Source organism: Macrobrachium nipponense, chromosome 13 (genome assembly GCF_015104395.2).
Source record: "Macrobrachium nipponense isolate FS-2020 chromosome 13, ASM1510439v2, whole genome shotgun sequence".
NCBI classification, from domain to species: domain Eukaryota; kingdom Metazoa; phylum Arthropoda; class Malacostraca; order Decapoda; family Palaemonidae; genus Macrobrachium; species Macrobrachium nipponense.
The window spans coordinates 102,814,979-102,841,031 of record NC_087206.1 but is presented as its reverse complement, the minus strand read 5'-3'; the positions used below and the strand labels follow the sequence as shown (position 1 = coordinate 102,841,031).

The window sequence follows — 26,053 nt, the reverse complement described above, 5'->3', positions numbered from 1 at the left end:
GCATTCTGGTAAAATGGTGAAAATATCTGAAAAAAGTTCCTTCCTCTTTGGGGAAGGGTAGGTTTCCCCTGTATCATTCACACATCATAGTTGGTTGCAATATATTGTACAGTCAACCCATGGTATTCATGGAGATAGGGACCAAAACCACAGGGCAGAGCTAAATCTGTTAATACATGACACCCCCTATTCTAATAGTTTCAAATACCAAGACCCCTCCCTCTAAAAGTGATTATACGGCCTATTTTAATTATTTAATGCCTACCTTAATAGTTCACAAACAACAAATATGTATACCTTAAACTATCATCCTAAAATACTTTAATATCATTTCGAAGTCATCTTACAACATTACCCTTACAAAAGTATATGGCTTAATACTATATGTGAAAACTAATCAAGTTAACCTTAGTATTCAGGCAAAGCCATTTTCTCTCATAAAGTTTGTTAATTTTGTACTTTTTTATGATACAGTAATTCATATTTTCATTGAGAGAGAGAGAGAGAGAGAGAGAGAGAGAGAGAGAGAGAGAGAGAGAGAGAGACCTTACCTTACAGACCTTACATCTTGTTCGGGTTTGCCCAGGTTCCTCAGTGTGAGGCACCTCTAATGTCTAACAGAGAATGCTAATGCATCTTCGGTATATTTTGCATCTTCCAATCTTGGATAGTCCTGGGATGCAGCTTAGATATTTATCGAGTTTTATTCTTAAACACATCTACACTCACTCCTGATGTATTCCTCAGATGAGCTGGCAACTGGCAACGCATTGAATAGACACTGCATTGTTGATGCTGGTGCATAGTGGATTAATGTTCTGTAGCTTTCCTAGTTTTCCTGGTATAGTTTTGGACTGTTAATCTACCTCTGCTTGCTCTTTCTGATATTTTTAGCTCCATGATGTTTTCGGCAATTTCCTTCTATCTGTTTCCATCCCTGTCGTATCCTGTAGTGTTCTCTTCTCCTTTCTAGACTATATAATTTTAAAAATTGTAGTCTTTCCCAGTAGTCAGATCCTTAACTTCTCTATTCTAGCTGTAAAGGACCTCTGTACACTCTCTATTTGTGCAATATCCTTTTGTTAGTGTAGGTACCATATCATATTGCAATAATCAAGTGGACTACCTACATATGTTTTATAAAGTATAATCATGTGTTCAGCTTTTCTTGTTCTGAAGTGCCGTAACAACATTCCCATTTTTGCTTTGCTTTTTTGCCAATAGAGCTGCTATTTGATCATTGCATAACATGTTCCTATTCAACATCACACCAAGGTCTTTAACTGCTTCCTTATTAGTGATTGTCTCGTTATTAGGTCCCCTATATGCACATAGCTTTCATTCTTTATCTCCATAATTTATTGATTCAAATTTATCAGAGTTAAATACCATCCTATTTTCCTCTGCTCATTCATATACGTTGTTAAGGTCTCTTTGTAGCGCGTTCCTATCCATTCATCAAGTAATTTCTCTACTTATTCTTCTGTCATCGCGAAAGTAACTCACTACCGAGTCCTTAACATTACTGTCTAGTCTTGGCAATCATAATAACAAACAGTATGGCAGCTAACACCGTACCTTGTGACACAACCGAATATTACCTTAGCTTCATCCGATTTCTCATCATTTGCAATAACTATCTGTCTTCTGTTGTGTAAAAATTCTTTTATCCATCTTCCTACTTTGCCCACTATATTATGTTTTCTAATTTTCTTTGCTAATATATTATGGTCTACTTGTCAAAGCTTTTGCAAAGTCTAGATAAAACACATGTTTCTTTTCCCATTATCATATTTTTTCATACATGTTCTCACAGTTGACTAAATAGTCAGGTTTGTGTACTTTTTCCGGGTACAAAAACCATGTTTGTCCTATTATTAAACAAATTATTTTTTTTATAAATGTTTCATAATATTTTTCTTCATTACCCTTTCATACACTCTCATAATATGTGATAAACTTCACAGCCTATAATTACTTGCTCCTAGTCTTGATCCACTTTTGAAAGTAGGGGTAATATATGCTAATTTATGCTCATCATAAAACTTAGCTTGTATATATACTTTGTCTTAATAATATTGCAAGCAGCTTTGCAATAGAATGAACTACTTTCTTTAACAAAATGGCAGGGACACCATCTGGTCCAGCTGCTGATCATTTTTAATTTCATTAATAGCCTGCACAATATTGGCTTCATTAATATCTATATCTGATAAATATTGACTATTTTCATCCTTTATTTCTGTATCATTTATCTTCATTACCAATTCTAGGGGTAAATTCTCTCTTATATCTTTCTGCTAATATGTTGCATATTTCCTTTTTCATTCGTTTACTCTCGTTCATTTCTTAGTGGGTCTATTTCTATTCTCTTTATTCATCTTTTTTTTTTGCAGATGAGTAAAATGTTTTAGTTTGGGGTTTTGCTTGATATTTACTAGGGTTTTTTCTTACAAGTCCAACCTATTTTTCATTTTCTTTTGACTGTATTATCTTTTGTTTTGACATTTCCATATCTTACTTTTTGAGTTTCCGTCTCACTTTCCATGCATTCTTTTCTTTTGCAAGACCTTTTTTCCACTTTCTGATTTTCTGGAACAGATCCTTCTGTCTTTTGGTATGCATGACTGATGTTTACTTTTTTCTTCTCGGTATATTATGTCTAATATTTTCTCTAAATTTTATATATATAAATCCGTATTTACGTGTATCTCATCACTTACGAATATGTTATCCAAATCTTTGTTTAATTCTTCATTTATTTCTGACCATTTTATATTCTTACTATAGAAATAGTATTTTCTATATCCTTCCCACTTTTTCATCTCTTGCTTATCTCTGTTTTCACTTGCTTTGGAATGGACTGTTAATTCTATGACATTATGGTCTGAAATACACGCATTATAAACTATTATTCTTTAACATAGTTCATCTCATTCACAAAGACTAGGTCTAAAGTATTTTTCTTTCTTTGTTGGCAGGTGATTTATTTGTTCATGTTGTTCTAGTAGCATATCTAATAGTTTTTCGAATTGCCTCTTATCTTCTGCACTACTATTACACTCTTTTTTAATGTATAAATACAACCACAATCTCCTATTCGTTTCTTTCCAATCTACAAAAGGAAAGTTAAAGTCTCTGGATAGGAGCATAGTCCAGTCCTTTTGTGGGATTCTACATATATCACTAATTTTTCATTATTGGTGTCAAACTCTTCAGTATTAGGGGGTCTACATATTAAGATGTTCATTAATTTTTTTCAGATTGAAATTCTAACCACTATTAATTCACATTCTGAGTTACTATATTTCTCATGTATTTTTCCTTGTTTTATGTCTCTCCCATATATCGCGGTTCCCCTTGATTCCTATTTTTTCTATCTGATCTATAAGTTTGGTGTGGTGGGATCACAAGCTTAAAACAACCGGGCAAATCTCCCCCCCCCCCCCTTACACCTAATCAATCCGGCTACCAAACTCACCCTCAGTCACACTTTCCTCTTTACACTACCGAATACACACAGGACAATTGACCTACCTACACGGAACAAAAAAAAACAAAAAAAACAAACACATGTATTCACCCAACTCCAGATACTCATGCTATGCTGTGCTGTCTGCCGGTCAAGGTCGTGAGAACCACAACCCACAACAAGAACAACAACAACACAATACCCAAGGACCACAACCCAAGAACACAACACACACCACCCAAGGACCACAACTCCACACTCAGCACAACAACATAGAAGGAATAAAACCACAACTCAACAACACTGCAAACAAACAACAGGACCAACAACCACAACAACAGGAACACAACCACAACAAAAGACCACTGCCACAAAACACCAACACAAAAAACACAAAAAAGCAACACACACACCCACCCAACAAAACAACAACAAAGGAATCACAACAGCTCACCAACATCAAACCTCAACAACTCACAACCACGCCAAGAAACCACAACAGCTCCCCAATAACAACAAACCACCCCCTCAACTATAACAACTCACATATAATCAACAGAAATCACAAGCACAACAAATTCTACAGCACAGGGCACAACAACTTTGACACTACGATCATCACCGATTCTGAGTAAAGAGGGACTGACTGGAAAAACCACACAGAACTATAACCATAACTCTAAACTCCAACAGCACCAGCAGACAACCCCAGAACTCACCAACAGCCAATTCAATCGTTAACTATCCATACACCAATTACACCCTCTCTCTCTCTCTCTCTCTCTCTCCTCTCTCTCTTCTCTCTCTCTCTCTCTCTCTCACACACACATACACACACACACACACACACACAGTGTCAAATGGAACTCCATAACTCCTCCTCCTATTGGAACCCCTTCATCTGATCACCATTACCAATCTCTTGGAATTCCAGGTTTCACTTATATTCATTATATCTACCAGTCTCTTGGGAAATACCCAGGTTTCTTATATTCATCATATCTATTTTTCTTTCAGTTTGGGTTAGTTCTTCTAAGAACTCTATTTTTCTTTTTGAGTTACTCGTAACTAAATCCTGCACATTCATCACTGTGATGGTATGCATGTTCTCCACATCATTTATTATGGGTAATAATAAGGATTTTCCCATGTCTCTTTCCTGTTCTGGTATGTTGTTCTTTTCTTCATTTCCAGAAATTCTGACATTAAAAAATCCAACTTTTCCAATATATTTGACCTTCCTTCTTCATAATTATTCATTTTGTGGATGAATCTGCAATTATTTCCGTATCTGCACCATCCCCTGGCATCATATATACAGTGCTTGTTCCTTGCACTGTATCTTGGAGCTGATGCTTGCATTCTCGATGCTGACATTTCCATAGCATGGTGATGGCTTGTCTTTTCCTTCACCTCATGATCTTTGTTCCCTTCTTTGTTTCTTTTTTATTTTGGATTTTATTATTTAATTGATTTTGATTCATGGCACAGGATGCATATATTTACATTTTTTTTGTTACATACATCCTTTTCCTTCTTTTTTGCATATTTTTGGATGTATATCTCTGCATTCAGCCTCATAGCCGTCTAGGTATGCACATTTGCCATAAATTTCATAATTGTGCCATACCTTGGATGTTTGCAGTAAAAAATCTTCACCTAATCTGCAATTCCCTATCTTTTTCAAAAGGGTGAAGACTGTCTTTCTTTTCTTTTTTTTCTGCTCTTTGTTCCCATTAGTATGAAGATCTGGGTAAAGCCTCTTCGGGATTTTATTTTGTGTTGTCATGTCGTAATTTATTTCATCGTATGTTATGCTGCTTTATTGCCTCATATGTAGTATCTATGAATATCTCTGCATCCATACTCTTGTCCTGCTCTTTGTTTTCATTATTTTTCTATCATTTCTGTTTTATTTTCTTCTTTTCCGTTTTCCTCTTCTTCAAACGTCTACTATTTGCACATTACGTCTCAATTTAATAACATTATCTATCCATGATAGACATGTTGAGGAAAATACTCTTGTATCCTTATTTGTATTTTGCTGGACTTCTGTGCATTGAGAATGCGTGGGTATGTTGCATGCATAGCATTTCCTGTATCAGGTTTTGTGGATTTACAATGCTATACCACACCTTACACAGTTTATATGCTTTAGGCATTCTTTTCCTATTGCATCACCAGTATATTCTCAATGTTCACCTTATTCTTTTCTTCGTTGGAATGTGTTGATAGATGTAAATTTTCTTTATAAGTCTCTTGACCACTTGAATTTTATTTGGTACTCCTTTCAATTATTTTCATAATATTTTCTGCTGACTTGTTCCAGTTTGAAGGATCATATCCTCCCAATATCCCAATATGTCTATGAATACTTTTTACATCTTTTTGGTTAGGGCTGTTAGTGATCTCATAGATAAAAAATGCCAGTTCCCTTCCTGCTAACTTGTTTTGAGTTTTCAATAATTCACTCGATAAACTAAATTAGTATAGACTCTTTTTCCTACTATTCGCACCCATGCCCTTCACATCAATATGTCAAAAATGGCTGACAATCAAGGCTACACCCCAGTGAATATTTTTGAATGATTGCCAGATGCCTCACAGAATCTCAGACATTACTCTGCATTTCCGACTCGGGAATGTAGTTTCTGCATTGTCTGGCACATGTCTATTAGTTTGTTAATACAGGCCACAAATGCTGGTAGGCAGGAGAATAACTTCTTGGGTCGTATTTAATAAAGGTTTCTTCCGTGTTAAGAGTACCAGTAGCAGCTGTAAGCATCTTGGGCCAGGGGTCTTTTCAATAACTTCTGTATTCCCCAGTATTGTATTCCTTGTGATGCCAGTATGATGGGCATCACTCATAAAGACAAAAAAAATCTGAAGAAATTCATAACAAGGTTAAATGTTGAAAGGCCATTTTGGTAAAATAGTGAAGATCTCTGAAAAAGTTCCTTCCTCATTTGGAGGAAGGGTACTTTTCCCTGTACCATTCACACTTCTCTTTAGGGGAAGAGTAGTTTTCCCCATTCCATTCACACTTCATAGTTGTTTTGCAATATACTGTACAGTCAATTCACAGGAGATAGGGACCACAACCACCCACGAATAGTTAAAATCCATGAATACATACTTGACACCCCTCAAAAAAATGCTGATAACTGCCTAATACGTAGTTCAAACATCAAAAACCCCCTTACTAAAAGTGATCATAACTGCCTATTTTAATTAACTTAGAATCTGGTGATTATCCTCATCTTTGTAAAGATATCCAGTCCTTAAATCCCAAAACTAAAAGCTATCACAGAGAGTGGGGAAGCAGTCGTAGACGAAGCTATCACAAGTATGTGGGGCGATCACTTCATCAACATCCTGAATTGCATAAATGATCAAGATTCCCACCAGGGAGTGTAGATAACCTCCTTTCTGACAACATTCAATTTCACCTTGCAGACCATATTACCCCGGGTAACATCAGCGATGCCATAAACAGCCTACCTAATAATAAATCGCCCGGCTGTGATGGTCTTCCCCCAGAGGCTTTCAAATTCTGCCATCCGATAATTTATATTTCGCTAGCTGCCCTATTCAATGCATGCATAATTCACCAGACTCCCTACTCTTAGTTCACTTGATACCATTAATCAAAAACATGCTAAAGGATGCAGCTGACCCTGGCAACTACCGACCATTGCAATCACAACAATCGCATCAAAGATACTTGAGTCTGTTCTTCTAGTGAGACTTCTCCCTTTCTACACACCACTGACAACCACTTTAGGTTTAAAGCAAAACCACTCAACAACGACACCTGCATCTACATACTGAAAGAATTGCTGAACTACTACCAATCATCAGCCTCTCCTGTTTTCCTTTGTTTTGTAGATGTGAGAAAAGCATTTGACAGAGTAAACTACCTGAAGCTCTTCCTGAAGCTGCATAAAAGATGCACAAACCCTCCTCCTATGGCTAATTGGCATTTTACATTGCTGGTTTTCCCAACACGCAATTCTGTGTCAAATGGGGTAATGTATTATCGTACACCTTCGGCTCCCTATAGGGCTTCGGCAAGGGGGCATTCTCTCTCCGTACCTGTTTAATGCATACACAGATGCCTTGAATGTCAAACTGAACTCAATCCCAATTGGATGCACTGTGAGAAGTGAAAATACCCTTGTGATGTTGTTAAGTAGTAGTAGTAAGAATGAGGGTGTATAATTGACTTGGGAAGGATTTGAGTGGGATGTGGAAGGAGTGAACTTGGTGAGTACAAGGAATGTGCACAAGGATATGCAAGAGTTGGGTGAATTGGAAGCAACACAAGTTGTGAAGAAGCAGTACATATTTAAAAGTACTGGAAAGTGTAAAGTACTGTAAAGTGATAGCTTGAGGCAAAGTGTGGCAAAAATAAATGAGTGCATGTGTGGCAAAATTAAATGAGTGCCATGTTGACAAAGTTGAAACCAACATACATCTCCAGTTTAAATGAGCTTGGTGTAAGTAATACGGAACCAAGGCTAGGCGAGTCCAATGTGGTTCAAGAAGAAGTCAGTGAACAAGAGGTAGTGCATGAGAGAACCATGGACCCTGAAGTCAACGTCCATTCTGGAGTACAGTGGGTTGTTAGAAAGGGAGTTTTAGAGAGAGAAAAAAAGGAAATGAGATTCCCTTTACTTTATTTTTAGTCAGGGGGAGTGTGGTAGAGAAAAAAAAGTTAGGTCTTGTGAATTAATATTTGATTCTTTCTATATATTATTTTGTTGTTGTTAAGTTGATTAGGTTAAGCAATTTTTAAACTGTAGTTTTTTAAATGTTGTGGTTGTAGGTGAGGGATTCTTTAATATTGAATGTGTGTTGCTTGTAGGTAAGGGATTGTTTAATATTAATGTTCGTCTTTTCTTTCTTCCATTGCAGATTAGTAGATGGGAATAAGTAGGCCGAGGCTCCCCTTCACCTGTACTCAAGTGGAAGCTAAGAGAGGACAGTTTTGCCAATTATTGTGGTCTTTTTTTTTTCTGAGCCCAACAGCAAAGTGGTAAAATGCTGGCTAGGCCGAGGGCCTACAGATTTTGTGGTGCAGCTCTTTCCACTTATGAATCTGAACTGCAGTTGGTTGCTAAGTTGGGGAAGACTTTGCTGGAGTGCAATTGGGAACTGGAGTCTAGCCTCAAGCAACCAACAGCTGTCACTGAGGATCAACTTCAAGAAACTGAGTACTTGAGCAAGCAGACGGCTGCATGAGGGAGGTCAACAATTCGGGGCTACACATCTACGAGCAGCTGGAAATATAAACTTTTGAATCACGCGCCTTGGGAATACTGGGGAGCTCACGGATCAAGGCTTCGTTTTATTTACAATCGTTACCACGCGCGCAAGCGCGAATTTCTTTCTTCTCGCACTAAAAAGCATCAGCAACAACATCTCAGAAATTATTTCGTCACTTTGACATATTTTTGTACCATTTTATATTAGCCGTTCACATGTATTATTATATATACAAAAATGTGTACAATTTCATGTAGAATACAACAAAAAACAACTCATGTTGTGCTTTTTATCAGTTTTGAATATTTTCATATAATAATGATAAGTGCCAAATTTCAACCTTCGGGTAACTTTGACTCGACCAAAATGGTTCGAAAAAAAAAAACGCAATTGTAAGCTAAAACTCTTAAGTTCTAGTAATATTCAATCATTTACCTTCATTTTGCAACAAATTGGAAGTCTCTAGCACATATTTTCGATTTATGTGAATTTATGAAAAAAAAACTTTTTCCTTATGTCCGCGCGGTAACTCTTCCGAAAAAATCATAAATTTTTTTCGTCAGATTGTTGTAATGTTTGCACCATTTTAAATTAGCCATTACATAAAGTTTTTATATATGGAAATGTGCAAATTTCATGTAGAATACAACAATAAACAACCCATGGTTGTAGTTCTTATCAGTTTAAATATTTTCATATAAATAATGATAAGTGCCAAAATATCAACCTTCGGTCAACTTTGACTCGACCAAAATGGTCGAAAAACGTAATTGTAAGCTAAAACTCTTACATTCTAGTAATATTCAATCATTTACCTTTATTTTTCAACAAATTAGAAGTCTCTAGCACAATATTTCGATTTATGGTGAATTTATGAAATAAACTTTTCCCTATGTCCGCACAGTAACTCTTCTGAGAAAAAATCATAAATTTTTTTTGTTCGATTGTCTATAATGTTTGCACCATTTTTAAATTAGTCCGTTGCATAAAGTTTTTAATATGAAAATGTGCGCAATTTCATGTAAAATACAACAAAACAACCCATGGTTGTAGCTTTTATGAGTTTTGAATATTTTCATATAAATAACGGTAATAGAAAAAAAAAAAATTCGGTCATTGGTCAACTTTAACTCGACCGAAATGGTCGTAAACTGCAATTGTAAGCTACAACACTTACAGTCTAGTAATATTCAATCAATTACCTTCATTTTGCAACAAACGGAAAGTCTCTAGCACAATATTTTTATCTATGGTGAATTTTGAAAACAGCTTTTTTTTTACGTCCGCGGAGCGTTACAAATTCATGCATCATATTGTGATACTATTTTCTCTAAGTTGCTTTGATTGTTTTACAATTTGTTATACAACAAAATCATCGCAATTTAGTGTAAAATACAACGAAAAAATAATTAACTCATTAGCTTTAACTGTTTTGCTCACAGCGCGATTTGTACACAATTATATATGAAATTTTTTTTCGTGCTGTCATATATTCCAATATTTATATATGATAATATTTTTTTTCATTTCTGATGGTTGCATACTAAACTTCAGGCAATGACAAAAAAAGGAGCCAAAAATGAACTCTTAATCTTGAAAATTAAGCGTGCTGTGATTTTTTTTTTTAACTTTTTTCCGCTTCAGCACTCACTTGCTTTCGAACGCCGTCGCATACGGGAGACACTTTCGGAGATACCGGCCTCGGCGTTTAAGGGTTTAAAGTTTAGGTTTCAGGTTGGGGGTCGGGGTTAATATTCAAGTCAGGGCTTTAGTTTAAGGTATTTAGAGGGATAAGATTAGATTAAGTTGCATAATGTAAGATTAATGTTAATAAATTAGGTTAAGGAGAATCAGAATTTTATTCAAGGATCCTTTTAAATCTGTTCCCATTAGTATCCTACTTCATTTGTGTAACTTGAAAAGCCCCCACAATGTAGTGGTATTGTTCAAGTCTTAAGCTGGATTATACTGGGACTGAGGAACATGAGCAGGTGGGTAGATTACACGTTTGTAGTATATAGAAAGATTAAGTAAGGAAAATATTCAAATAGCATTCTGAACTTATGTCATCACAGAGGATCACCTAATAGGATGTCTCCACTGTTGGAAATGCACGTTCCTTTGGCAGCGTGGGGACATCTATGATACATTGTAATTCCTTTTACAGTGCAAAAGTTGACAGTACGAGATTTAGAATGTTTCTGCATAGAGCATATCATTGGGTTTGTCCTATTGTCTCCTCTGCCTACCTGGATGTTCAACAGAAAGCTAGAGGTCTACTGTTCATAGTGCCTGATCTGTTCGCTGGGGTGGAAGACTCCCTTCTGCCTACTGGGGAACAACCTGGAGGTTACAGCATTTCCTCCATTCTGCCTTTTCAGTCATGTCCTGAACAGAGTACAGTTGACCCCTGCTATTTGTGGGCTTCTGGAATCGTGGATTTGTGCGGATTTCTCTATGGACCTTATATACCCATTATATTCAAAGGGAAATTCCCTATTCGCTGTATTTTTCTATGAGAAATATCCACAAATTACTGAATTTTCATATCAATTTCATGATTTAATGCACATTTTGTGGTAAGCATTTTAAGAGGGTTTTTCTTGAGTATGAATTTGAACTAACAAAAATAGGCAGTTTTTAAGCATTTTTAATTATAGGGGATTACAACGTATTCGCGGATTCTATCTATTTCGCACGGAGGTCTCGTATGCATCTGCGCAAATAGGGGGTCCACTGTAATGTTCCAAAGTCTTGGATGACCCTAGTTGCTCCTTGTGATTAGGCAAGCCTACTCCTCATCACCAAGTTCTGTCACCAATTCTGTGTATGCAAACTGTATGACACCAGAGGAATAGGTTCCTCCCTGGCATTAAGAAGGACATCTGTTCATAGGATTTTGAATGCTGGTTCCTGACTGTGTCAAACTACTTTCAATTTTCTTCTATCTGAAGGATGTTACCCACAGGTCCTTGGACACTTTTTCCTTGGGTCCAGTGGTGGCTGTTCAACAAGTGTAACTCATCCAGTGGCCCTGGCAGGACAGTTTTGTATCTTGCCTAAGATGATTGTGTTGAGTAGGGAATAAGTGAGATGACTGGTCTCTATTTTTTCATACCTACAGGCAGTTTGAAGAATAAGACACATCATATGCTGGAACTGGCTTGATGCAGGTGAGTGTTGCAGCCATACTATTCAACACTTTTCATGTTCCTTAAACTTACAAAATCTGCTTCTCAGCAGCTTCAACTCCTCTCCCCAGCAAGGGGATTGAGGAGAGGTGACAACCATTTCTTGTGGCTAACATGGTTTGTTGCTTTGAACAGATAGCTCTTGCTTACTTCTGTATATGCAATGAATCTGGACGTTTCATTGAATTTAAACCGCAGTCCGACTGAGTGAAGTCCATCCAAAATTCTACTAACATCTCAAAGGCTTGGGTCCTCTTCTTTAGAATTTTCTCAAACTCTAAGAAGAATGATCAGGTGCACTAAGCCTCCATACAAAAAAACTGATATATAAGCAACCCATCCACAACTTGTTGGAGATGCACTTTAGGGCACGGAGCACTGAGACATACATCAAGAAATATGGTTGGTTGAGCATGTGCAGTGGAACTATTTTTTTTTGCAAGTTTTGCTTCATACAACTGGATGATCTACACAGTTAAAGACTCTTTTATGATGAATGGGTTTGTTGAAAAATTCAACTTAGCCATAAACAATTTGTAATAACAAATTCATTTGCCTACTGTTTCACAAAAACATTTTTAGCTATACATTTTAATTCCCTCTACTATAATGGTAGCAAATAGTAAGTAACTGTACATTAATCAATGGTATCAAATCTTCATACTCATTTTACAGAAAAATGTTGCTCTTAAACATCCACTAACAATTTTCAATATACATTACCTTTCTGTCCTTTGTCTTTCATTTTAAGAAAAAGCTCATATCTTCGCTGCTTCTCTTCATTCTTGGCAAAAGGTTTAAAATCGGACCTGAGGCTTCCACCAGAACTTTTAAATTCTTCAAATAATTTCTCAACTTCTGAATTATCCTCGACCTTCTGCTTAGATTTCTGAACATAGTCTCCAGACTGCCCTTTTACACCAGATCTAATCTACAATTGAACGAAATATATTATATATATAAATATATATATATATATCTAATATATATATATATATATATATATATATATATATATGGTATTTGGAAACGGACCCATGAAAAACTAAGATTTCTGTAAATAGTTACTGACTGTAATGTAAACTGTGTAATGAATAAAAGACATATACATTTGTAAAGCTTAAATGACTATTATGCACAAAATTTCTGTAAATCATTGTCCATATAGCTATGACTACCTAAATGCAAAGATCTTTTGATTATCTGACGCCAAAATAAAACAGAGTTAAGAATACTAAATACAATCAACGATATTCATTTATAAAAGAAGTTACAAGGGTAACTTCTATGATGATGGTCCAATACCTGTCTCATACAGCAATAACTTGCTTACATATTTTTCATTTCCTACTTTGTGTTATATCTTAAGACTATCCTTCAACCAAATGGTGACAAAAAAGAGTTATCTTGACATCTCATATTACAAAAGTGTTTTTCTAATTTTGTCTTGCCTTTGCTAGTACAGGCAGTCCCCAGGTTATGACGGGGGTGCCGTTCTTGAGACGCGTTGTAAGCAGAAAATCGTCGTAAGCCGGAACATCGTCAAAAATCCTAAGAAAACCTTACTTTTAATGCTTTGGGTGCATTCAAAACTATGTAAACTTCACTCTTATTGCATTTTTCATCAAAAACACCTTCAAATATTGATTATTTTGCATTTTTGGTGTCATATTTCTTCTGCCAGATCTGCGTTGTAGGCGTCGTAACCCGGGAAATATTTCTGATGAATATAATTGAAAAGCGCCTTAACCTCAGAACATCGTAAGCAACTCGTCGTAACCCGGGAACTGCCTGTACTACTGTACACCTGACCAATCTGAGAGTTAGTATAGTTGTACTGGATTCCAAGGCTTGAAACTTTACCTTGGCACACCAAATATGAAGCAGGGTTATGTGCTATTTTAATTTATTCCTCAAGGAAACTTTGTTAACCATTTGCTTCATGGTAATTTTTGGCATATTTCTAATAGTTAAATTGTCATAAATGCTAAACTCACTATTAATATTAGTTACTATCATTATTACGTTTCTAATAAATAAGATATGAAACCTATTCATACGTGGATAAAGCCCACAGGGGCCAGTGACTTAAAAGCTTCCAAAGAATATGGTTTTCATAAGAAAGAAGTAACAGAAGGTAATAGGAAATAGTACAGAAAGAAGAGACCAGTTGTTGAGTGAAGAATATGGTCACATGGCCTATCCATCAGCACACATCATCAAATCATGGTTAGCCATTAATCCAATAACTTTTAAATTGTCTCATAAAACTAAGTGTATTTCAAATAACTTTTTAAATTCTGATAAAACTAAGTGTAATTCAAGTTTATAGATACCATAGTTTAATCAATCTTTCATAGATGATCAGCCCAAACTAAGGAATTAAGAAATGTATTAGGAATCCTAAAGTCTGACAAAATTGGGTGGAGGCATAATTTATATAAAAACTTGAAGACTTTTAAAAACTCACTCATTTTGCAGCTTTCTAATTACAGATAACAGAATAATTGTTGCAAATATACAGAAAACAAAATAGAAAGGCAACAGTTTTTTAAGTGATCTGGCATTCTTTCAATTCTGATTCACATTATATATTTACAATAAATTTGCTACACTTTTTTTATTTACATCACCTCCAATCAATATCACTTATCTTCAGCAAGGTTACCTTTCTTTTCTCAAATTTACAAAGTACTATTTCTAAAGTATAGCCAGTTCCTCATTGAACGAGTGGTTTTCATTCTCGGCCACCAATCCGGTGGTCCGAAGTTCGATTCTCGGCCCGGCCAACACGGAATCAGAGGAATTTATTTCTGGTGATAGAAATTCATTTCTCTATATAATGTGGTTCAAATTCCACAATAAGCTGTTGATACCGTTGCTAGGTGACCAATTGGTTCTTAGCCATGTAAAAATATCTAATCCTTTGGGCCAGCCCTAGGAGAGCTGTTAATCAGCTCAGTGGTCTGGTTAAACTAAGATATACTTAACTTAACTTAAAGTATAGCCGCCATATACATTCACAACACTGCAGTCTTCCTCAGCATAACTATTTCACATTATTCACAGAATGTATGCAGTTATATTATTTCATAAAATCACTTTAAGATTGACATGAAAGAATTCAATTTACTGTCAGCTTCATTACATAAATTTAAAGAGAAACATAAAATACAGACATCTCATACAATACCTCAACAGTAGTGTGAGATGTTTCACCAATGATTCTGGCCCGATGCTCAGCAGTCAACTCATGCCTTCCAAGACCTTGTTTTTCACTGTCTTTTAGCTCAAACCTGTCAGATAAAAATCAGTAATGCATTTTACTGACATAGTCATCGGGAGGATCAGCTTGAGGAGAAAAAAGATTATGTACTACCTATGGCATTCCTGTCTCCCTTGGGCAGCCTATAACCCTAACTTCCTCTTTCTTCCTTCAGCCCAGGTAATGGTGTAAAGCAACTTGCAATTTGCTATGATGTTTTGAAGAAAGAAACATAAGCTGGGAACAGATAACATCTTTTTTTATACAAATGGAATCATGAAGGCACAAGGAAACTATATGTCAGCAAAACTCTTGGCTCTCTGCAGCTTTCTCACTATAACTCCTCCTACAGTACACCTCATTCAAACAATTATACTTACTGAAGAAAAGGCAATCAATTCTACATAAAATACATAAAGATGGGCATCATAAGATATAGGAGTCATACATACAGCACAATTCTAGAGAAAAACATTGCAGTATTACATTAACAGGAAAAAAAGTGATTATGTAAATAACTCTTAGAACAAAAAAATAACTACGAAAACAACTGAAATCTAAGGAAAAAGAACTGTTGTAAAAATGATCCGTAAAACACGAAGAAAACGAGAAATATGATATTTTGTATAATTAAAGTTAAGTTTTGTATATACTTACCAAGTAATTACATAGCTATTAGTTTCCACTGATATATGGCAGCTTAAATTCAAAGTTTGCAGATTATGGCTTGAATGTTTGTGTAGGTGACCAGACCAGTGCCGGACCCTAATGGCAATACCAGGAACGACTTGACAGATAAGCTCATTCTGTTTATGATTATGTCCATCAGAGGGGAGGTGGGTCAGCTCCAAATCAGTAATTACTTGGTAAGTATATATAAGGCTTTATTCTACTATAAAAAGTATATAGAAGGCTTTATTCTACTATAAAAATTTCATTTTTGTATAACTAACTTACCAAGTAATTACATACCTGAATCCCACTTGACAGGAGGTGGGATACATGGAAATATTTTACTCCATAACATTAAGTCCGTGTAATGAATTTCAAATATAAAGTTGCTAGCATTGACTACAATGCTTGTTGTTTTCCTTCAGTTAAAAGAGCCTGAAGTAGAAAAAAAGGCCTCTGGTTTGTGCTCCATTTAACTTGTACTGGCGTGGCTAGTAAAGCCATGAGTCGCCTCTAGTAAGTGGGAACTTTGCAGCAAAGGAGTTTATCCAATGGCTAGCAAAGTATCAGTAGGAGCTATGCAGACAAGTTTGTCCAAAGGCATAGCTTCAATATGTGCCCCTGCCCTGGGGACAATACCAATATAAAAAGCCAGAAAACAATGTCACCTACACTGAAATAACACCACAGCCCATCCCTTGACAATAGTGTACCCCTTGGCTCCCAAACAACTCTGCAACTTACTCTAAGGTGAAGCAATAGGGGAAAATCCTATGCTTCCTCCCGCAAAACCATGCCAGTCACTATCCCGAGGTACGTACTGCAAAATTTCAAACACTGTGTAGCTGGAGCCAGGCAAGCTGCTGGGAGCTCGTGGACACTGTCAGCTCAATAAACAGTGCCAGACTGTAGCTGGGCGCCAGGCATGCTAGAACCTCTGGTATCACTTCATAAGATAGAGAGACGAAGAGGTCAATTATTGTACTTCCAGTAGGTGATACCTCAGGTTACTGACTTATTACTATAAGAAAATAAGCGATCAGTAATCGATTATTACCTACTTTATATGAATTTCTGGCATCTAGGGAAATGAAGGCATTCTTATCTCCTTAAAATCATGTAAATGTATTAACAACGGGAGCGTCGCCCCCGCTATTTTCATATTTGGTAAGTGTTTTAGCCATTGCGGAAGGCAAACTGGTAACACTCAGTCCCTCCCCTCTCTCTCTCTCTCTCTCTCTTTCTCTCTCTTTCTCTCTCTCTCTCTCTCTCTCTCTCCATTCCATCAGGTCATCAAATCAGAGTCATAGCTACAAAAATATACGTTTATTCAAAGTAAAGTACTAATTGGATAATTCAGGTTCTTACAGGATAATTAATGGAATGATAATTCACAGATCAATTAACTCAGATAACAAACCCCCCCCCCCCAAGTATTTGTATAGTCTTAATCAGTAATAGTCAAACACCAATTATCTCCTCTCCAAAAGACAGTCCCTTCCACAACAGGACACAGCCCCCTCACTAGGACACTTAAGCCCTACCCCTACCACTAGATCTGCCTGTGAGCACACACAATTGTAAAGACAAAGTCAAAAGATCAAATGAAATAGAACATCTTTACAAAATATCAAAGTAAGAGACAAGCCATAACTTTGGCTAAAGCATATTGACAATTACCCATTACAGCTTGGAATGTCAACACTGAAAAAAATATAACTTTCGCAGAGCTATCCCGGCATCTTGCCTTTTCTCCCGTAGCTGTCTCCCTAGTTCTTGGCTAAACCATGCCATTAAGAATGGACATAGTTCGTACACGTACACATGAATTCACACTCTTCAGTAACTGGTCGCTGCCAGTTTTCAAAAGCACCTTGAACAAGCCCTCATAGCACTGACATGCTTAGGTAAGGAACTTTAACATCATACCACCCAAAAAAGAGTTATCAGCATTCTTAGGTTGTCGCCCAGACTCTGTCTCCATGGGAAGTTGAAAATGATAAGTCTGCACATTCCTCCTTTTAACAAATGTACATGTACGTGTTTGTATAATGTAACCAAACTAATTCCACTCTGGTAGTCTAAATCACTGTGTTTTTATTCTCTAATTAGTGATAAAGGAATAAAATAAATCATATTTACAAATTTATGAAATAGCATTTCATAGATTCATACATGTACATTGAAAATTAACATAAATGAATATGTTTACACTCTAAAATAAGATAAATTTATATTATCAAGTAGTTTTCATATTTAGACTCAAAATCAGACCCTAATATGAAAGAATAACACACATATTTACAAATGACAAATTACTCAAAAAGAATTAAAAGTAATAGAGTTCAATAACGGATTACGCACTCTCGATGGCGTCGGTTGTACCCCACTAATTGACTCAAGTGGCCTGAGCTCCAGTCTGACACACAGGTTGGAGGTTAGTTTACCGAACGTGAACGTTCACAACTGTATGAAACCAGGAAAATACTATCGTACGCCAAAGCCCTCCCAGCTCTCTCTGTAACATACCGAAGTACTGCCGAAACAAAAACCCGGTAGTTATTTAAAACTCAATTGATGGGAACAATCCACCTATGGCCTCCCGCAGCCATACCATAACACCATTCTCTCCTTAATACACTTCCAACCTCCACCTTTGTCTCTGCAAAGGAAAGTGATGAGTATTGCAGGCATGGTAAACAAAACAAAATGTGTTGGCCTAATTGCCAACAATTGGCCTAAACAAAGGTCTTAAGATTCACAAATTACCTTCAAGGTAATTACATTTACCAGCAGTTTGCGACTAGCCTATGATCGGTAAACAAAATCCCAAAATTAAAATGTCACCTAATGGAATGATGCAAAATTCCTGCAACAATCAAGAATTACTTTAAAGGTAATCATTAACGGGCGACTTACAGGTAGCCTAATCCCAGTAAGTAAATAAATAAAAGAATTTTGGAATAAAAGAATGGATAACACTAGAATTACTTTAAGGTAATCCTTACCTTCGACTTGAGAATAGCCTATACCGTGAACAATAACGAGTGTAAGAGGATTGTTCTAAGGTAAACTGCTACCAGAGCAGTGTCTTGATAATAGCTCATGGCCACTAAACAAAGACTAAAAAAAAACAAAAAAAAGTTTAGCCTGAAGCAGTGTTTCTTAAAGTGTGGTCCGCAAATGTTTCAAGGGGTCCACAGGATAATTTGGCTGTCGGTATCAGATCAATTTTAGGCCAAAACGTGGCTCAAAAATATTTGTGGCTAAAATGTCCAAAATTCTTATTTTTGTACCACCAAATCCTCTTGGCTTCTGACAATGGCTCTCATCAGATTAGGATGGGTGCAATTTAACAACTTTGTAGAAGGCAGTGGTATTTATGATCAGGCAACAATGCACTGACTGATGCAGGGGCGGAAGAGTAGAAGTTAGATCACCATGCCACGCCACTAAAGCGAACTCCAAGTAGGTAGGAATAACAAGCATCAGAAGAGCCAGGTCACTTTCTGGCCATGAGAAACTCTCTCTCTCTCTCTCTCTCTCGTCATCTTCTCTCTCTCTCTCTCTCTAAAAAGTAAGATAGAAAATGCAAGAACAAAGATTATAACAAATCAAAAGAAAATGAAAAAATGGGACTTGGAAGAAAAAACCCTATTAAATATCAGCAAAATCCCAAACTATTATACTCATATGCGAAGAGATGAATAAAAGAAGAATAGAAATAGGCCCTCTAAGAATTGAAGGGAGATTAACGAATGAAAAAAAGGAAATTTGCAACATATTGGCAGAACGATATAAGAGAGAATTCACCTAGAATAGATAATGAAGATAATGATATAGAAGTAAGGGATGAAAATAGTGAATATTTAGCTGACATAGATATTAATGAAGCTGATATTGTGCAGGCTATTAATGAAATTAAAAATGGAGCTGCTGCAGGGCCTGATGGAGTGCCTGCTATTTTGTTAAAGAAAGTAGTTCATTCTATCGCAAAGCCACTTGCAATATTATTAAGACAAAGTGTAGATACAGGCAAGATTTATGATGAGCACAAATTAGCATATATTACCCCTACTTTCAAAAGTGGATCAAGACTAGAGGCAAGTAATTATAGGCCTGTGAGTCTAACATCACATATTATGAAAGTGTATGAAAGGGTAATGAAGAAAAATATTATGAAACATTTAATAAAAAATAATTTGTTTAATAAAGGACACAATGGTTTCGTACCCGGAAAAAGTACACAAACCTAACTGTTAGTCCACCGTGAGAACATATTCAAAAATATGAAAAGCGAAAATGAAAACAGATGTGGTTTATTTAGACTTTGCAAAAGCTTTTGACAAAGTAGACCATAATAATTATTGCGAAGAAAATTAGAAAACACATATCGTGGATAAAGTAGGAAGATGGTTAAAAGAATTTTTACACAACAGAAAACAGATAGTTATTGCAAACGCGAGAAATCAGATGAAGCCAAGGTAATATCCGGTGTGCCGCAAGGTACGGTGTTAGCTGCAATACTGTTTGTTATTATGATTGAAGACAGTAATGTTAAGGATTCGGTAGGTAATGTTAACATAGACAGTAATGTTAAGGATTCGGTAGTGAGTAGTTTCGCAGATGACACAAGAATAAGTAGAGAAATTACTTGTGATGAAGATAGGAACGCTCTACAAAGAGACCTTAACAAAGTATATGATTGGGCAGAGGTAAATAGGATGGTATTTAACTCTTGATAAATTTGAATCAATAAATTATGGAGACAGAGAAAGAAAGCTATATGCATATAGGGGACCTAATAATGAGACAATCACAAATAAGGAAGCAGTTAAAGACCTTGGTGTGATGATGATAGGGAACATGTTATGCAATGATCAAAATAGCAATTCTGTTGGCAAAATGTAAAGCAAAAATGGGAATGGGAATGTTGTTACGGCACTTCAAAACAAGAAAAGCTGAACACATGATTATGCTTTATAAAACATATGTTCGTAGTCCACTTGAATATTGCAATATGATATGGTACCCACACTATCAAAAGGATATTGCACAAATAGAGAGTGTACAAAGGTCCTTTACAGCTAGAATAGAAGAAGTTAAAGACCTTGACTACTGGAAAGACTACAATCCTTAAAATTATATAGTCTAGAAAGGAGAAGAGAACGCTACATGATAATTCAGGCATGGAAACAGATAGAAGGAATAGCAGAAAATATCATGGAACTAAAAATATCAGAAAGAGCAAGCAGAGGTAGATTAATAGTGCCCAAAACTATACCAGGAAAAATAAGAAAAGCACACAGGACATTAATCCACTACGCACCAGCATCGATAATGCAGCGTCTATTCAATGTGTTGCCAGCTCATCTGAGGAATATATCAGGAGTGAGCGTAGATGTGTTTAAGAATAAGCTCAACAAATATCTAAACTGCATCCCAGACCATCCAAGATTGAAGATGCAAAATATACCGGAAGATGTACTAGCAACTCTCTGGTAGACATTAGAGGTGACTCACACTGAGGGAGCCTGGGGCAACCCGAACAAGATGCAAGGTCTGTTAGGTAAGGTAAGGTAAGGTCTCTCTCTCTCTCTCAATAATTAATGAATGAAAAAGAATGAAATAAAGACAGACGGGACCGTCGGACTACCTTTTTACTACCAAAGAAGAGCTAAATGGTGTCACAACACAAGCTTTCAAAGCCCATCTGCAAGGCCTTCACTCAGAGTTGGGAAAATATTTTGAAGAACCAGACCCAAGCTTTCAGTGGATTAGAAATCCATTTGTTACATATAAAGAAGATAGTAAAGATCAGTGTCAACCTATCATCAAAGGAGGTTGGTAATCTTGTCGAGACTGCAACAAATGGGACACTTAAGACTATTCATGGAAAGAGGTTTGTCTGATTATTGGGCTCAAGTCCAGCCAGAGTACCCTGGACTTGCAGCACTTCCTTTGAGGCACTTGATGCTGTTCCCAACAACATATAACTGCAAAACTGGATTTTCTACCCTGGTTCATCTTAAAACTAAGAAGTGCAACTGAACCAATGTCAAACCCGACATGCAACTGAAGCTCAGAGTAATGAATCAGCAAAAACAGTACCATTCGTCGCATTAAGTATGGTTCGAGATGTGAGGAGGAAGCGTTGCTGTTAAGTTCAATAAAATTTTTGTGCAAAATTGCAAAATTAATAATGTTGTGAAAGTTATTTTAAGTAAAATGTAAACATTTATGTTGAAGATAAGCCATTAATAAATAATCAGTAGCAATTTTAGTACCATATATATATTATAACCTGAAAACTCTTTTAAACCCAAGAGGGAAATTATCATAATAAGGGGTCCTCTGCCCAAGGAAGTCTAGTGGTTGTAACACTACTGAAATCCAGTGATATAACCAGAAAATAAGAACAAGCTGCAGTAAGCACTGTATACCCACACTGAGCCATCGAAGCACTACCCGCAAAATTTGAATTTAGGCTGCCGTTGAGTAGAAAACTCTTAGTGACATAATTACTTGGGAAGTCACATATACAAAACATAAATTTGAAGAAAATTAATGGAGAAGACCTGGTCAGGGGAGTATCAAGCAAAATGGTAGTGGTTAAATATGGGGATTCTTTAAGAGAACTAGCTAGAATACACGTTACTAGGATTCAAAGACTACCACCAGAAACTGAAAAGATACCTAAAATAGATAAGACACATATTGTGAAAGATAGATCCTATGCCCCAAATGAAGGGAACGTAGATAGGCAGGAAGGAACGTAGATAACAATGGGCTGGAGAGGGAATGCAAACACAAGAGGCTATAGAAAGAGATGTGGTAGAGGAAACAATGGAAGATGACGGGGAAAGTGAGTTAATAGAAGAAATACCCAAATTCAAAAAGGAAAATAGAGTTAGAGCTGTAAACAATGAGACCGGACAAGTAGAAGAATGGACTGTATTAAGTCTCGCAGGAAAAAGATCACACAAATCTTGGACTGATTCGTACAATGTACTACAAGACTCACAGTTAGGTGACAAGTGATAGGTTAACTGAAGGGATTATAGTCATGTAGAAAACACTGGAGATGAAGAAGAGGTGTTGCTAGAATTTGAAAACAGAAGCATAATGGAAGCTAAAGAAAAAGAGCTACAAAGTTGGAGAGAAAACAAGGTATATAAGAAGGTAAATGACATCAGACAAAAAGCTATATCTACAAGATGGATAGGAACTGAAAAGATAAAATGGGGGGAAAAGGATTTGTAAAGCAAGATTGATAGCTAGAGGTTTTAAAGACGAGATGGCTGAATGGGAAAAAGATGCTCCTACATGCAATGCTGAAATTTAAACATTTTGTTTGACAATAATAAAATTGAAAGATTGGAAATGTTGTACATTGGATGTTAAGGGGGCCGGCCAATAAGCCAATACAGTGGAACCTCGACATACGAAAGTCCCAACTTACGAAAAATTCAAGTTACGAAAGCAAAGACGAAGATTTTTTTGCCTCTGCATACGAAAATAATTCAGCTTACGAAAGGGTGTTACTGTAAAGTCCCGAGATTCGCCCGGACCACCAAGAACAATTTTAAAACTCACGCGCTGCCAACTGAGTAGACTCACCACCACCCTCCCACTCTCCAATTGGTTCCTGATGCTAGTCACCACCATAAGATCCTGCTCTCCTATTGATCAGCATCATGCCTCTATGTAAAGGCGTTCCTTGACCATTTTTTGCGGCAGCGTTATTGTAAACACTGGAATTCGTTCGTTCACATATACGTATTTCGTTTGTTAACGTAAATTCGTGTTGGTGATTTCGTTTTCGTTGTACTGTAAGTTACTTTATTGTGTTGTGTGTGAACTTAATTACTTATGTTATTAGCCATGGGTCCCAAGAATGTTGCTGAAGTTCACAGAAAGAAGAGGATGCTTTCTATGGAGAACGACAATGGAGATAATCAAGAAGGGTTAATGTTTTCTGCCATTTGTTAATGTGTTTCGTAAAGTTTAGTGTTAATGTTTTCTGCCATTTTTTAATGTGTTTCGTAGGGTTAAGTGTTCATGTTTTCTGCCATTTGTCCTCCTCCTCTGTCGCCACTTTCGGAGATCGCCTCACTCGAAACGTAAGATTCCACATTTTACTACATATGTATGTAAGTACAGTATTTCTTGTACCATGTACACTAATACACTTTATTGACAGGTATGCAGTACATATTAGTAGTATATATGTAGTTTAAGTTAGGTATTGAATGGTCCAAATTGTTGTATTTCATTGTTTATTGGTCAATTTAGCTTTATTATAAAATTTACGGGGTGTGTTTTTGTAGGGTTTGGAACGAATTAGGCAATTTACATGAAAATAAAATGTGGTTCAAGATAATGAAAAATCAAGGTACAAAGGTCGCTTGGGAACGGATCAATTTCGTACCCTGAGGTGCTACTGTATACGGTGGTATAGGGCGAAAAACACAGTCATGAAAAATTTCAGGGAGCTTCGTATGGCATTGGAGAAATATTTCATCAAAATTCCTCTTACTTTCATAGTTACAGGGTAATTAGGTAGTAAAAGTAACTCAATAAGCCAAAAACATTAATCCGTAAAAAAAATGCAGTATTTATTCAGTTATCGTAAATTTCTATAATTATTATCAAACAAATTGCGAGCAATGGCATCTGTAAATTCCATGAGTCGCAAGATGGGAAGTTATCACCCTTCAGTGCAAGCAGAAACATAAGAGAGAGTACACGTTTGAGTTTCACCTCTGACATTCGCTTGCTTTTACATCTTTTTTTTTTTTTTTGCCAAGAATTTCATCATGCCAAAGAGGAAAAGACAAGCAAAACATCTCGCTAATATACAGAAGAAGGAAATTCGCTTTAATAAGAGTTCACAAGATCAAAATATCGGGGATATTAGTGGATCTTCATTTATAATTAGATTACGATAAATTTCATAGTTTTGGTTTATTAATACCCAAAAAGGAATATAAAATTCATAATAACCATGATTTATCATCACTGTCTTTGTAAAAATACAAAGAAAACCTTTGAACGCCCTTATCTCAAAACTATACCTATTGACCTTCAAATTCTATCTTCTCCAATAGTTTTAAAGAGCACTGAAATTTAGTATATAACTTAGAAAGACATTATAGAACAATCAAATGGCACCCTTTTTTTTCCAGAATTTGTTAAATTTTTTTCTTACATTTTCTTCCTGATTTATAAAGTTTATTTTTTCACAATAATGAAAAAATTCATATCTAGCAAAAAAATTACTTTTAGAAAAAAAACTCTCCATTTGATTGGAGGTCTACATCAGGTCTATATATGGTAGTAATCCCAGGTCTTATTATTAAGTATCAAGGGAGGAGATAGAATTTGAAAATTTTTTGGAATAAATCACACTGGCGTCACAAAGCCGAAGGTCATAGGTGAAAACCATATGCGACTTGATTTCCCAAGTCACCTTATTAATTGGTATGAATGTCACAGCCCTGTCCTATGGCATTAGCCGGCCAGCCCCCTTAAAACTGCATATTTACAAGGTGACGAAATGCAAAGAGAAGTACGTATAGATTTAAAACCACCTAGGGAAGGTGGTTGGAGTAGATTATGGAAATTGAAGAAAACTTTACAGGCTCAAGGACGCAGCAAAAGCATGGTATTGTAAGGTGGTAAAAGTAGTGGAGGAGCTTAAAGGTGAGGGAAGTAGACTAGAACCTAATATAGTCTCTTGGAAAAAAGACAATATATTAAATGGTATTTTGTGTACATACACATGTAGATCATTTTTGTTATGGAGGAATTGATAGGATTTTTAATGGAAACCATTGGGAAATTGAAAGGGAAATGCAAGTAGGAGAACAAGAAAGTAAAAGATTTAAGTAGTATATAGGAGTAACAGTAGAGCAAAAGGAGAATAGATTTTGCCTTAACCAGTGGCAGTGTGAGGGCAAAATGAGTTAGAGTGTAGATCAGTGGTAGGACAGTTGAATTGGGTATCGCTACATACCATACCAGATATATCACACAATGTTAGTGAATTAAGTAAAGCCTTTAAAGAAAGAATGACTCTAGATGTGAAGAAGCTTATTAAAATTGTGAGAAAACTAAGAACATAATGGGAGAAGTTACTATATGTGAGCTGGGAGAGGAAGGAAAAAATTTATTGGGAAGCCT

The 26,053-nt window shown here is 36.2% G+C and overlaps 1 protein-coding gene across 1 annotated transcript in view; it reads right to left on the bottom strand.

Moving 5' to 3' along the window:
* LOC135225411 (G patch domain-containing protein 1-like) overlaps positions 1 to 26,053 on the bottom strand; it is a gene marked incomplete in the record, with an annotated part of 225,305 nt that overhangs the window by 77,069 nt on the left and 122,183 nt on the right. Inside the window, 2 exon segments of the mRNA XM_064264747.1 lie at positions 12,655 to 12,862; positions 15,125 to 15,227. Of these exon segments, the coding sequence (XP_064120817.1) occupies positions 12,655 to 12,862; positions 15,125 to 15,227 (311 nt within the window).